This window comes from Notothenia rossii (assembly GCF_949606895.1).
Source record: "Notothenia rossii genome assembly, chromosome: 2".
Lineage (NCBI taxonomy): Eukaryota > Metazoa > Chordata > Actinopteri > Perciformes > Nototheniidae > Notothenia > Notothenia rossii.
Genome location: NC_136904.1, coordinates 34,929,080 through 34,944,856, shown reverse-complemented (window position 1 = coordinate 34,944,856; position 15,777 = coordinate 34,929,080). Strand labels below are relative to the sequence as shown.

General features: G+C 43.3%; 1 protein-coding gene across 6 annotated transcripts in view; it reads left to right on the top strand.

The window, feature by feature from the left end:
• The window catches only part of LOC307028623 (tetraspanin-18B-like), a 50,937-nt gene that overhangs the window by 20,691 nt on the left and 14,469 nt on the right, over positions 1 to 15,777 (top strand). For 3 of the 6 annotated variants that reach the window (XM_079663809.1, XM_079663808.1, XM_079663807.1), the window contains one exon: positions 5,500 to 5,589. The exons of the other annotated variants lie outside the window; for them this stretch is intronic. In XM_079663809.1, coding sequence (XP_079519935.1) covers positions 5,527 to 5,589 — 63 coding nt within the window. In that variant the 5' untranslated portion in view covers positions 5,500 to 5,526. The remainder of the gene's footprint in view (positions 1 to 5,499; positions 5,590 to 15,777) is intronic. 6 annotated transcript variants of the gene reach the window in all.

The following is a 15,777-nucleotide window of genomic DNA, read 5'->3' as shown; positions in this document are numbered from 1 at the left end:
CCCCGGCTGTTTTTCGGCTTTCGTCTTTTTCTCCATTCCTTTCTTATTTACTAATTTGCTCATGACCTATTCTTCCAACTTCGAATCACATTTATCTGGGTTTTCTTCCTTTTTGAACTTATTTGGCCGGGAGCTCCTCTTCTTAGCTGCTTATCGCCTCATGTGTAAACCGGAAGTCCCGGGACCCACTTTTTACTTGGTCAATACATCGCGACCCAACCTTTTGAAGCACTCAAATCTATTCAACAAAAAAGCGTGCTGTAATATATACGCTTTTCAGCATATAGTATTAATACAAGTGAAGTACAGTGCATATATCCCTTCACAGAACTAAAGTATGCTTTTAAAAAAGGTTTAATGAGATGATGGAATCAAAGCTGAACTATATAAAAAGGCACACATGCTGATAACCCAACCCCAGCAGGGGGGTCTGGGGGGGATTCTCCCCCAGGAGATTTTTAGAAATACTAACATCAACTATGCATTCTGGTACACTCCGAGAAGAAAATAAATACTTCTATTACTACCAGACATATTAATAATATTTTATGCCATTGTTTTTTTTTCACTTTGTTCTGACATCTTGCTGCGAGAAGAGTAAAGAGAAGATAGTCTGTGTGACTTACTTTAAATTGTGGGTAAGGGTAGATGGCTCCCATTGTTCTGTGACCTGTCAATCATCAAACCGGGGGTCATATTTCATTATGTGTTCATTTTTATCTGAAGTTGTACCCATGGATGTATAAAGAAGAGTTCTACTGCAAAGTTATTCTCCGTGGGGACTTCCGGCAACAATCTTGATTCTGATTGGCCAGAAGACTCGAAAAAACATCAGCAAAGATATTTTTTCAAAACCGTTTATGGTCTCCGTACTCCGGTACTTTCAGTCCAACGCAGACTGCATGCACAGCGTTAGAAAATCGGGCCTTCAAAATAAAAGTTTGACTTTTTCCCCCCAAAAAAAAAATATTCCAATTTTCCTTTTCCAATTTTTTTTTCTTCACTCACACATTCGCGACCCACTCGAAATGGGTGGGTCGCGACCCACCAGTTGTGAACCCCTGATGTAGACAATAGTAAAAGAGCAAAACAGGGTAGACCATTTGACAAATAGATAATACCTTGAAACTTCCCTAGTTTATTACATAACTTCTTTTGTACTACATGTTTTCTAAAATATTATGTTTAGGCAAATTAGGCATTAGCTAATGCTCACTTTGTTTCTAATTTAGAAGAAATCTACAAACGCAAAGAGACAAAGTTAGTGAAAGAAACGCCAACATGTTTATTTTGGACTTTTAGACCACTAGTCTAAAAAATACAATTTAGTGTGAGATGGGCTGCAGAATCGGAGCAGCAAGAGCGTTATCACAAACGCTTTCTGCATCGTTGGGATTAAGAGAGAGCCGAGCTGAGAAGGCAATGCTCTCAATGTATCGGTCATCTTCGTTCCTTCTCTCCCCTGGTGGTGAAGGATGGGTCATGACCGAAAGAACGAGATAGAGGTTACAAGCGGCTTACATAGGTTTCCTCTGGAGAGTGGCTAGCATATCCCTTTGAGATAAGGTGAGAAGTTCAGTCAACTGGGAGAGATTTGGAGTAGAGCCCCTGCTCATTTGTGTAGAAAGGAGACAGTTGAGCTGGTTCGGACACCTAGTCATGATGCCTCCTGGCCACCTTCTTAGAAAGGTGTTCCAGGTACTCCCAGCTGGGAGGAGAATGAGGGGCTGACCCAGGACCAGCTGGAGGGATAATATCTCCATGGGAGCACCTTGGCATCCCCCAGTCAGAGCTGTTTGATGTGGCCAGGGAAAGGAACATTTGGGACCCTCTGCAGGCACTGCTTCCAACGCGACCCGACTCCAGATAAGCAGTGGACAATGGATAGATGGATAGTCTAAATGCAGAATTGATATAAAAAAAAAAAGAATTACCCAAAATGTCAGAGTTGACCAGTGCAGAGAACATTTTCACCAAAACGGCTCACCTCCAAATTGAACAACCAAATCTGTTCTTTGTAACTTCTTTCTATAACAACACATTGAAAGGTTTCAGATACTTATGTGCCGTCCATGACCTGCTAGATATTACTGCGGTAAAAATAAAAATACTTTGTCAGGTATAGAGAAAGTCCGCAATAGGCAATGTCAATAGAATATAAATTGATGTCTTTAGGGCCAAATTAATATAGATTCATCCTGAGTGAAACACGAACATCTGCATCCAATTTCATTCTTAAGAAACAAATGTAAACCTCATGGTTGCGCTACAAAGAGTCAGGCATACATGGACGTTCGCACTTCAATACTTTATATTCAGTGTGAAGTGGATAAAACGATCACAGGCTGTGACTTTTAGCGAGGCTCAAAACACATCAGTGAGCCACACTGTTGCACCTAGTGACTTGTTCCTTCATTACCGTTAACATGTAAACATACTGCAGTGAAACATTAGAGCGGTTTTAGGAAAATACTACAAACTTTGAGTTGTTTTTGTAGATTTACATCTTCAGTAGGAACAAATGAGGAATGAGCGGACTGACAGTCTTCAAGGTCCTAACCTATAAGCTTCTTCATTTACAAGACTGATCGCTAAGAGTGTGTTACATCTTACTGTGTGTCCTTTCCAAAGAATCCTTTTCCCTTCAATTAATAGGGTCGGAAATAGTCGTTCAACATAAACAGCTATAGCCAACATGGACGGAATAAAAAGTGATCACCTGTCTCTAAATTCTAACCAGACACAACGTTTGATGTGATTAAATCTGAAATAAGGCCCTTAAAAGGACCTTTCACAGTAGTCTTGCTCTTGATTTAATTTGATATTAAAGAAAACTCTCTGTCCTCTTTGATATGACAGGTGGCTGCATGTTTTATCTGGTAAACACCATCAGGGACCATAAGTGCACAGTTGGTCCTCTTCACACCCCCACTGATGGATCCACTTACAGCAACATGTCCTCCTCAGTAGCAGCCAACGTCCCTCCATGTGTCAAACCAAGCCACAGGGACAGGCTGGCAGTGTCACGTCCTCTGACGAAAACTGTTACTGACAAAGTGTCATCGCACCTTCCTCCGTCCTGCTTCTCATGTTTGCTCATATTGACTGCAGATAAGACACAGAGTGTTCAGGAGCTTTATGCAACATGCTGCATAGAGTTACATTTACAGTATGCATGCTGCAAGACAAATCATATTTTTTTAACTTTGCGACAAATCGGTATTCATGTTGTCATGTAAGAAATTTCCCTCATCTTTACGCCTTCAAAATAACAGAAAAATATATTCTTGATTCTTGCTGAATTAACGTTTAGCCTTTAAGATTATTATATTACTAGGGCTGCAACAACTTATTAATTTACAATATTCATATATTTTTTAATATTTCTGTATTCATTGATTAAATGTTGTCCACAAACTGCCATACATTTCTGAAAAAATCTCAATAAAATATCCAATATACTGTAACATGTTTAGATTGTTCTTTTGACTAAGTCAGGGGTGGGGAACCTTTTTTGTCTCAAGGGCCATTTCAATTTTTACAATATCCTCGAGGGCCGTACAAATGATTGACCTCTCCTTAAAAATATTAAAATCACAGCCCATTCATTTCGCCTTTCTTTCATGCTGTGCAAAGAAAAAGCAACCTCTTAATCCAGATATCTTACCATGACTCACGTGCACGGTTGTGGCATGACCACCAAAACAGAAAGATATGGACACAAGATGTGTGCAACTGCAAATGTATTGTATGGGGGGGACCTAACCTCCTCTAGGGGGTCCCCCCCGGACCCCCCGTATGCTCCCCCGGGAAGATTTTTTTTAAAAGTTGAAGTTAAAAGCATCAATCTGGTGCACTTCAAGAGCAACATTAGGAGGAGATCTATGGATACATCTCTCAACATCCATATGAAACAGAACTGTAAGCAGATATTTATTTTTTCTTTATGGATATTTTACGAATCACTCCTTTCAAACTGTATTCTTGTTTATTAATAACAACTTTTTTTACTGTCATATTATATTTTATACCTGTTTACTTTATTCTCTTATTTTTTTATAATGATAATATAAAGATGTGCCTTTACCACACTGGTTGTAGAAAAAGCTTTTTATATTTGTTAGCATAGCTAGCTAACCAGATGCTAATAACAACAAAGTTATTGATCAGTATGACAGATGGACAGATTGCCACTGGGCTTACAACTAAGACACAGCCACGCAAAAACAGCGGCATGTGTACGGCTCCTTATGGGCAGTCTATATGGCGCTGCTTATGGGTACTGTAATTTTTGGAAGTACCGGAGTGGCGTTCTGGTGCTCTCCGTCAGAACTGCACCCCTATCAGACGAGACATATACCACGTGATGACACGTTAGGCTCGTGTTGTGTTCAAGGACCCTGATCCTGGCTAGGAAAAACAGGCACTCGCTTGTTTAATTTTTTTGCGGCCTAGATTTCTCAATTTTTTTTCTTTTTTGCATGTGTTTATAAGTTACCTCGAGGGCCGTACCAAATTGTCTCGCGGGCCGTATACGGCCCGGGGGCCTGAGGTTCCCCACCCCTGGACTAAGTGAATCATTCACATAATATGCGGTAAAACGGGTCTGCATTGACGTGTTGCTCGAGTAGTCGTAAGCGCTACCGTCGGCGTTGCACACCGCTCTAAATTGTTGCCTAGCGCTGCGCTCAAATTCAAATAGTTTCAACTTTGACCTTGTTTACTGCTTATCTTTTGACGCCTACCAATCAGATCACCGCTGCAAGGTAGCAGGTAAGGTAACGATAGAATTCAAACTGAACTATCTTTTTCAACCACAAGGCCCTGCGTCCAACCTCTGTTCCAAAGAGAGAGTTGCGTATCATGTGAATGATGCTTTAAGATTTGGGATTTTGGGCTGGAACAACTTATTATTTTACATAATCAATTACTGTGCTTATATTTCTGGATTTATCAGTTAAATGCTTGGTCCAGGACATTGTGAAATAAACTCAATAAAATATCCCAGATCTTAATGTAACATTGCTTTTTTTTTTTCACAACAGTCCAACACCAAAAAGATATTACATTTACAGAGATATAGACATAAAAATACACAACTTTAGGAAGCTGATTCATAATCAAGGTATCAGGGGATTAATTGTTGCATCGCTGATAGCAGTATTTTCTTAATCACTCTTACATAATTAAAACCTGCCGTAATACATTTTTTGGTCACTTGGGGGGCGGTGAAACAAGAAATAAACACAGTTACATATTGTCACGTTTTATTATTTTTTTATAATATAATGTTAAAGCAAATGGTTGCTTATTTTCACATTCAGCAGTTAAAGATAAACAATATAATTATTTTTGTTGTTTTTGTCCACCTGATGATATGTCCAGAATGTACCCTCTTTTAGCCCTTTTATCGCCTCCACAAACCCTAAAGATAATCAAAAGTATCTCATGCTGCTAAATAAACACACTGTGTGTGTGTGTTTGTGTGTGTGTTTGTAGGGGGAGGTCTCAGCCCGAGGCTCAGCCATGGAGGGGGACTGCCTCAGCTGTATGAAGTACCTCATGTTCATCTTTAACTTCTTCATCTTTGTGAGTTCAACACTCTTCGTGCTCTCTCCTTCTGTGGTTTAACATCAGAATAAAATCAGAAAACAATCCTGTAAAATTATAATCATGTCTTGGATATGTTTTCCAATATAACTTTATGCTAATGAATGTTTTAAAATGCAGCATCTTTCCCTGTTGTTGTAAGATGCTTTTTTGTTGTTTAAAATGTTAACTATAAGCTTTCAAGTCAAGTCTGAATATTCCCTTATTTAATTAACTGACAGCAGAAGATATTCATGTTGTGAACATTTCAGCAGTGAGTGAATGCTGAGATCATTACGTCTCTTTTAAATCTCTTGTGCTTTTCACTGACAAGATGTCATGTATACATTACTTTGATTCATTATACAGTGGGGGAAAAAAGTATTTAGTCAGCCACCAATTGTGCAAGTTTTCCCACTTAAAAAGATGAGAGAGGCCTTTAATTTTCATCCTAGGTATACCTCAACTATGAGAGACAAAATGAGAAAAAGAAATCCAGAAAATCAATGTCTGATTTTTAAAGAATTTATTTACAAATTATGCTGGAAAATACGTATTTGGTCACCTACAAACAAACAAGATTTCTGGCTCTCACAGACCTGTAACTTCTTCTTTAAGAGCCTCCTCTGTCCTCCACTTGTTAACTGTATTAATGGCACCTGTTTGAACTTGTTATCAGTATAAAAGACACCTGTCCACAACCTCAAACAGTCACACTCCAAACTCCACTATGGCCAAGACCAAAGAGATGTCAAAGGATACCAGAAACAAAATTGTAGACCTGCACCAGGCTGGGAAGACTGAATCTGCAATAGGTAAGCAGCTTGGTGTGAAGAAATCAACTGTGGGAGCAATTATTAGAAAATGGAAGACATACAAGACCACTGATAATCTCCCTGGATCTGGGGCTCCACGCAACATCTCACCCCGTGGGGTCAAAATGATCACAAGAACGGTGAGCAAAAATCCCAGAACCACAAGGGGGGACCTAGTCAATGACCTGCAGAGAGCTGGGACCAAAGTAACAAAGGCTACCATCAGTAACACACTCCGCCCGGGCAACCAAGGAGTGGCTTCGTAAGAAGCATTTCAAGGTCCTGGAGTGGCCTAGCCAGTCTCCAGATCTCAACCCCATAGAAAATCTTTGGAGGGAGTTGAAAGTCTGTGTTGCCCAGCGACAGCCCCAAAACATCACTGGTCTAGAGGAGATCTGCATGGAGGAATGAGCCAAAATACCAGCAACAGCGTGTGAAAACCTTGTGAAGACTTACAGAAAACGTTTGACCTCTTTCATTGCCAACAAAGGGTATATAAAAAAGTATTGAGATGAACTTTTGTTATTGACCAAATACTTATTTTCCACCATAATTTGCAGATAAATTCTTTAAAAATCAGACAATGTGATTTTCTGGATGTTTTTTTTTCTCATTTTGTCTCTCATAGTTGAGGTATACCTAGGATGAAAATTACAGGCCTCTCTCATCTTTTTAAGTGGGAGAACTTGCACAATTGGTGGCTGACTAAATACTTTTTTGCCCCACTGTATATGAATCGAGTATATCTGTAAAGGAAAACGGGGGGGGGTTACGTATTGTAACTCTAGTTCTATAAGCACAGGCTGAGCCCTCTACTGCACTCTATGGGTACTACTCTCATCAATGATACGCGAGCGTTCACACACTGAAGTTGTATAAACGTAGCCGGCCAATCAGGGCGAGCCTACCTGAATGTGCGCGCAGGCTCACAGTATATAAGGCACAGCTACACCTCCTGACTGTCATCCTACACCCTCTTTAGCTAGCGGCATAGGGAAGACAGGGCCCCTAGGTAGAGGGCTCCGCCTGTGCTTATAGAACTAGGGTTACACGGCGTAACCCCCCGTTATATCTCACACAGTCTCCGCCCTCTACTGGACTCTATGGGTACAGTGGGTGGAGCCCCGATGAATAAACGCCCTGTCGCCCCACACATCCACCCACCACACTGCCCCTGACCGGCCTTTGGTTAACAGCCATCGCACCCCAACTTCCTATCACCCGGTTGTGACCGTGGAGAAGTTGGGCCGCAGCTTACTTGGCTAGGTAGAGCCTAATTGGTCTGAATAAGCCCATAGCTCCACCCTGCAGGTGCCAGCGCAAGTGACTACACACTGCGCACCACGTTTCCCAGGTCCCTAAGGAGCATGGGGAAACGTAAGTGTATTATGTCCCAGGGGGTCAGATACAGCTTACCGACCCACAGCCCCCCTCTTTTCACCAGTCCTGTGTTGCCCCAGCAAGCACAGACGATGAGAAGGAGCCAGAAATGTCCAAAAGATGGACCAAGACGCCGCCTTACATATGTCCTCCACACTCACGCCGTCGAACAAGGCTGTTGACACAGCCACACAACGTGTAGAGTGTGCACGGACCCCAGTGGCCTCAACGGTTCTGTAACCAAAGCCTCGAGCAACAATATCAGTTATTATTGCGGGGTGGAGACATGCACCACTGGGTGCTGTCTCCTGATCCCCTGCAAAAAACGCTTCTTAAGCGGTTGGCTAAAGACTGGTCTGCCGCCTAATCTCTCATGACAGGACGAGATGGCTGCTGCATACACCTTGACTGTGGTATGAGCAAGCCCCTTGTCCACCATTAGCTGTAGATAGGATAGAATAGAGTCCAATGTACCGGACAGAGGCTCTAGACTCCTTTCCTCACACCAACGTTCAGTCTGCCTGAAGCAGGGACGTCTGTCTGTTCTCTGACAGAGTGGCACGTAGCCTGCCATCCTTCTCGATGGGGGCGTACACCTCTCTCTCGATGGGGGCGTACACCTCGCGCTCGATGGGGGCTGCATCGAGCAAAATCCCCAGATACCCCACCTGCTGGTGAGGTATGGGACTGCTCTTCTTCCAATTGACAGCAAACTCCCAACTTGGTTAGGTGTAAGATCAATTGGGCTGTGTGGAACATCTGCCCATTCCCTGGACCTGGCCATGACTATGAGGTCGTTGAGATAAAATAAAACCCTCATGCCATGGTCGCGAAGCGCTGTGGCCACACATTTGCTGAACGTGCGTGGGGACAGGGAGTAGCCGAACGGTAGTCTGCTGTATTCGTAGGCTATCCCCTGGAAGGCAAAACGCAAATACTTCCTGCGTTTTGTCTTTCTAGCAATTTCGACATGAAAGTAAGCGTCCTTCAGGTCGATGGTTGTGAACCAATCGCCCGGCTGCACCAGTTCCAGTAACTGCAGGAATCCCAACCACTTCGTCAGTCTATTCTTGCTGCCTGGATAGTCTGAATTACCTTGTCAGACAGTACACCCTTTCTCAGCCTGTCCCTCTCAGGAGCCAAGCCTGGAGAGATCGGCCCCGAGTGGGTAACGCCCCTATTGCGCATTAATCGCACATTTTTTATCTGTTCTAAATGTATCTTAGAGGGATATTTTCAAGTTTTTAATACTCTTATCAACATATGAGTGGACAAATATGCTTTATGCAAATGTTTATTATCATTTGAACAATTACAAATATTCTCATGAATATTAAACACAACAACCTCTGAACATTACAAATATTCACCTCTCTCATACAATACTGTGTGTGTGTGTGTGTGTGTGTGTGTGTGTGTGTGTGTGTGTGTGTGTGTGTGTGTGTGTGTGTGTGTGTGTGTGTGTGTGTGTGTGTGTGTGTGTGTGTGTGTGTGTGTGTGTGTGTGTGTGTGTGTGTGTGTGTGTGTGTGTGTGTGTGTGTGTGTGTGTGTGTGTGTGTGTGTGTGTGTGTGTTGGAGCTATGTGCAACTCAAGGCATATGCTCGAACGGGAGCTGCCTGGACGTTGCAATCATGTTGCGCGCACTATCCGTGCTGACTTTTCGTACAATGTACCACTGTCTGGCTACCTGCATAAAGTCAAGTGCTCGGCGCAGTTGTCGGCGAAATGTCGCTCCTCTGTTTTCATTTTAACAGCTCCTTATATCCGTTAGCGCAGCTAGCTAGCACCAGATGCTAACAACAACAACAATACACGTAAGGTCTCTCTCTCGCGCCACACATACACACACCCTCCCGGTCCTCCCGATGGCCAGTCGGTGCCTGCCGGTGAGCGTGGAAGTGTGGTCTGCCACAATCGGACGGCAGGAGCGGGGCTGTCAACATCAGCTTGTAGATCAGGGATGGGCAACTTTGATGGTGGTGGGGGCCACATCATTGATGTACTGGCCACCAGGGGGCCGCAGATTCACTTGGAACACACACACACACAAATTCCATGTGTTGTATGCAAATATTAACAAATATACTAAGTCTGACATCTTCATTGACATTTTACAATCAAAGGGAACATCCCCAAAAAATGGGAACATCCTCTAATAAGCTCACTAAAAAAATATCAGTTCACAGAAAGGTTATATTTCATTTTTACAAGTGGCATGTTTGTATTGAATAGGTTATCAAACAGTGGAATAAAACTATTTTTAAACTATTGGAAAGCACGGAAAATATGTGTGTATTGAGATTAACCATTAAGATGACATACACATGAAGTCATGAACACTAACCCAGACATTAGTTGTCTAACTTGAACCTAAAACACTTGTAGCCAGTCTCTGCATTCCCCTTATTCCACAATAAGGGGAATGTCAACACAGACACATGTCAGCCCTCACTCTGCTGTTCCTCAGCACCACTCCCCCTCCCGCCCGCTGAAATTATGAATGAAAAGCGTAGTAATCATAGATAACACGGCAGGGTCCGTGACAGTTTGTTTTCATCTGATTTCAAATAAGCAAAGTTTTGGTTTTAAGAATATTAAACTTGTTTCGCCAAATTCAGAAGATAAATACAACTTTTAAGCTTGTAAAGGCATAATTACAAGAGGCAACTTAACGTCACAGCAGGCATAACAACAGCCGGTGTTTCTTGTGAGGGTTTCCCCGGGAAACAAACACAATACACACAAATGTGTCGGTATCAGTACTACAAGTAAAACATTTTATTTTTTTTATTTTTTTTAATTAATTACGTTGTTTATAAATTAATCTGAGGGCCGCAAAGAGAGGAGGTAGGGGCCGCATGCAGCCCGCGGGCCGCCATTTGCCCATCCCTGTTGTAGATGGTATTTTAAACTCGATGCGCTCTGAAACTACGGGGCGGCCGAGGACAAAAAATACACATGCGTTAATCGCGTTAAAATAATTAGTGGCGTTAATCTTTTTTTGCGTTAACTTGACAGCCCTAGTCACTTCTGTGTACCACGGCGCCGAGTGCCGACCTGAGGCTACCATAATGACTGACAACTGTTCTTGTCTCACCCTCTCCAGGAGTGGGGGAATGAGACGCAGCGGTGGAAAGGCGTAGAGCAAATATATTGGCCAAGGCTCGTGTGCAAACGTGTCCACCCCCAAGGGTGGATTGTTCTGCCGAGCCAGGGAGAACCACCATTCGTCTGGCAGGGGCCCACCTCTTGACATGAGGCCGACCCCACTGTTCTCCAGTCCCGGAGGGTGGGGGACCTTTAGAGATAAAAGCATTCTCTGAGGCCCACAACCACAGGTTCTCCGCTGCGCTCAACAAGGCGGTGGGGCTGACTCCGTCCTGCCTGTTGATGTAAGCCACTGTGGTGCGGTTGTCGCTCCTCACCAGCACATGTTTGCCCTGTAGTAAGGGTTTGAAGTGCTGTAAGACCAGTACTACTGCCTGTAGCTCGAGAAGGTTGATGTGCCGGGTCTCTGTCAGAGACCAGCCACCACCTATAGCTGTCTCTAGGCAGGTCCCTCCCCTTCAGCAAATGCTTTGGGGACCCCCAGTATCGGAGGTTGCCCTCTACTGAAACGACGTCTTGTCGATGGTCACCAGATGTCGTTTATGCCTCTTGGGATCTAAACAAAGGCTGGCAAACCATCTCTATAGGCGACGCATGTGCAGTAGCCCCAGCGGTACCACTTGGTGAGCAGCCGCCATGAGACCCAAAGTCTGCATGATGGTAAGGGCTGTCACCGTTGCCCTCGTCACAGTCTGAAAACTGCCTGAAGCAGGAACGTCCGTCTGTTCTCTGACAGAGTGGTACGTAGCCTGCCCTCTTTCTCGATGGGGGCGTACACCCCTCCCTTGTATGAGGGGCCGTACGGGACATTATTCAGAAATACCGTTCACACACACATATGAAACACACTCACAAACACATGAAACTGGTTCATATATGTACACATGTGAAACGCACTCACACGCACACATGAAATGCGATTTCAGTATGTTGTGTGAGAGGGATTTCAGTATGTTGTCTGAGAGGGATTTCAGTTGAAACGGAAGGCATTTCAGTTGAACAGGAAGTCGTTTTTAAAAAACAGCGAAGAACCGCAAATTTCAAAAAAGCGAAAACAATATTTTGCATCATGTCTGCTCAGCAGCCTGCACAAAGCTTAACTGATGCAGCAGCGTTGCTAAGTAGTATTGTTGCCTCAGCTGAGACTATTCGAATGCTATCAAATGTGGCCACAACCGGGCCGCAAACGACTGTTGGAGCTGCAAGTGGGAACGCACTGGACGGTAGGGGTGGGCGGATCGATCCCAAAATATCGATACTTCCGATATTACGTTACGTTTCAAAATATCGATACGAGAGCCAATAGGATCGATACTTTTATACTTTTTTTCCCGTCTCCTCTACTCGTCAATTTCTTCAAAAAACTATGTGCAGACGAACACAAGTATATGCTCTTTTCTTCCCTCTCCACTGCTGTCCTCCTCTCCTCGAGGCTCGCGCACGCGCAGCGTGCTCCCTGCCTGAACGCCGATTATCAAGCTGACTGACAGCAGCCGGCAGGGCAATTAAAACTTAACAAACTGTGATGTTTGCAAGAAGACAGTTCGCTACTATGGCCACTTTGTATTGTTATTTTTCATGTTTGCACTTTAAATTTGCAAAAGTAAAACGTTTATTTGTCAATAAAAACTGTCCTGTCTTTATTCATGAACATTAATTCAGATTTAGTCTATTTATGATCATTTCAGCTAAAAAATCATCTCATGCCGCTCTCCCCTATATGAAAGTACATAAGACGCTTTTCATTTAAAAAAGTATCGGTATCGGCGATACTGGCCCTGAAATACTTGGTATCGGATTGAATCCAGATTTTGTGGTATCGCCCACCCCTACTGGACGGTCAGCTATCGTCCCTCTTTCCCTCCCGCGGTGTGCAACGGCCCACTACAGCTCCCCTTGTAGGGAGAGACTCTGCACCCCGATATCAAGCACAACACTGCTTTGCTCTGCAATTGATTTAGTGGTGTTGAGGGGAAAAAATAAATAAAGATTGAAAAAGCACAAAAGCATTAAAAATGATAATTATAGATAAGAGACAAAGACGAAAGATGATAAATGTTAGTCATTTCCGATGTATGACATCTTATTGTGTTAACTGCGTTGAGTTTTTTTTAACTTTTTCTTCCATATTGAAGAATGAAAGCATTTCTTAATCGATATACACTTTTATTCTACTGCGGTGAAGCCAGCCAGCCGCCCACACGTTATATTGCGGTGCGCCAATATCCTATGGATTACGGTAGAGGCCTGGAAAAACTGCCTTCAAAATAAAATTGCTTACTCTGTCAATAACAAATATACCAAACATATTCATATATACTGGAGATTAAATTAAGAAATATGCACTATATAATGTGATCAATAATAATTTAAAACAAACTATTTATAACTACCACATTATAACTGAGTGAATGTAAAACTTCAGGAGTTTAAAAATAAAATACTTTTGAAATCTCATATGGGCCTTCTGTTTTTAGATAAGAATAAATACAAAACTGTCAATCATCAAAGACTTATTTCACTTCAGGGTGATAGCAGGACACCCCACTCAGAGAAAATCAGGACATTCTGGTGTAGAGTTTCAAAATAAAATATCTTTGAAATCTCTATTATATGAGCTGTCATCCCTCTGTTTTTAGATAAGAATAAAACAAAAACCCTCCAGTATAAAAGACTTATTTCACTCCAGGGTGATAGCATCATTCACCCTGGAGTGAAATAAGTCTTTGATACTGGAGAGTTTTGGTTGTTCATATATATATAATAGAGATTTCAAAGGTCTTTTATTTTGAAGCTCTACATCAGAATGTCCTGATTTTCCTTCATGTGACAGGAAGGCCTTCCTTTTTTAACTGAAAAGCAAATTATTTCAATACTGAACTCAGCGTTTCACATGTGTGTGTGAGAGCATTTCACATGTGTGTGTGAGTGCGTTTCACATGTGTGTGTGAGAGCGTTTCACAAGTGTGTGAGAGCGTTTCACAAGTGTGTGAGAGCGTTTCACGTGTGTGTGAAAGCGTTTCATGTGTGTGTGAGATCGCTTCATGTGTGTGTGAGAGTGTTTCACATGTAAATGTGAATAACTTTGGATTTCATGTGTGTGTGAGAGTGTTTCACAAGTGTATGTGAACGGTATTTCTGAATAATGTCCCTACACCTCGCTCTCGATGGGGGCGTACACTGAACGTGCGTGGGGACAGGGAGTAGCCAAACGGTAGTCTGTTGTACTCGTACGTAGGCTATCCCCTGGAAGGCACAACGCAAATACTTTCTGTGTTTTGGAGCAATTTCGACATGAAATTAAGCGTCCTTCAGGTCGATGGTTGTGAACCAGGACAAAGACAACATTTCTCCTAAGGGAGACAATAAAACTCTATCTTATCTTATCTTAACCAATCACCCGGCTGCACCAGTTCCAGTAACTGTTTAACATGTGGAACGTTTTGCAGCCCTGAATGGAGGAGGGACGCTACAGAACTGGAGTGAGTAACCCAGTCACAGTGTCCTGTCCACCCATTCTGTCAGTACACAGCTGAGCTTCCATTCCCCATAAAACTGTGTTAGGGTACATGCAAGCAGCTGTGGAGCCGCAGCTAAGAAGCTGTAGTACTCTCTGGCGTCCCTCTATTTGTTCTCTCTCTTTCTGAGAGCATAGAGTCCAATAGAGGGCTCCGCCTGTTCCTATAGAACTAGGGTTACAATACGTAACCCACCGTTTTTGCAACAGCCAGAATTTCTGTTGAAAGGAAACCTATCTCCTCCTGGGATGATAGATGTGCCTCTCTTACAGCCCTGAATGGAGGAGGGACGCTGCAGAACTGGAGTGAGTAACCCAGTCCCAGTGTCCTGTCCACCCATTCTGTCAGTGCACAGCTGAGCTTCCATTCTCCATAAAACTGTGTTACGGCCCGTCCACACACAGGCATGAAAAAATCTTGAAAAATCTTGATGCTGGGCGTGTCTGAAGCTTGGCGATTTTTTGCGAGCAACGCGACCAACGACCAATCACATGAATCTCCCGCCCCCGACATACAAAGCAATAGCAATGTTAAAACGAAGTCAACTGGGTATAAACTCCCCAAACAGGCGAAAACCTACCAGTTTCACACACTGTCTCTGCCACCTCCCTCCATGCCTGGTTCCTCCGGTTTGTATCCCGGTAAATAGTTCTGGTCGTAAAGAACCGAGTGATTTGCTACCGTAATTTCTCGTTTGGAATATGAGGAAATGAACTGCGGTCTGGCTCTCCCAGCTTGCACGCGGTTTGATTGGCTAGAGCTTGTACTGGCGGGATTTGCATAAACGGGATTTGATTGGCTGATGCCAGCTTCGAAAACATCGGGAGCATCAAAAGTTGAACATTGCTCAACTTTTGATGCTCACGATGCTTGCAAAGCCATTCTCCGCTCCCCACAATGCAGTTCGGCGAAGATTAAAAATCTTCTACATCACCCCATTCAAGTGAATGGGCGAAGCTTTGAAAGATTTTTTTCATGCCTGTGTGTGGACGGGCCGTTAGGGGACAGACATGCAAGCAGCTGTGGAGCCACAGCTAAGAAGCTGTAGTACTCTCTGGTGGCCCTCTATTTTTTTCTCTCTCTCTTTCTGAGAGCATAAAGTCAAATAGAGGGCTCCGCCTGTGCCTATAGAACTAGGTTTACAATACGTAACCCACCGTTTTTGCAACAGGGCCAGAATTTCTGTTGAAAGGAAACCTATCTCCTCCTGGGATGATAGATTTGCCTCTCTTAGCCCTGAATGGAGGGAGGGATGCTGCAGAACTGGAGTGAGTAACCCAGTCCCACTCTCGCGGGGCCGCGCGCCTTCGTATTAATGCTATGTTTCACATTAACGGTGAAATGCATTTATCGGAGCTATTATACC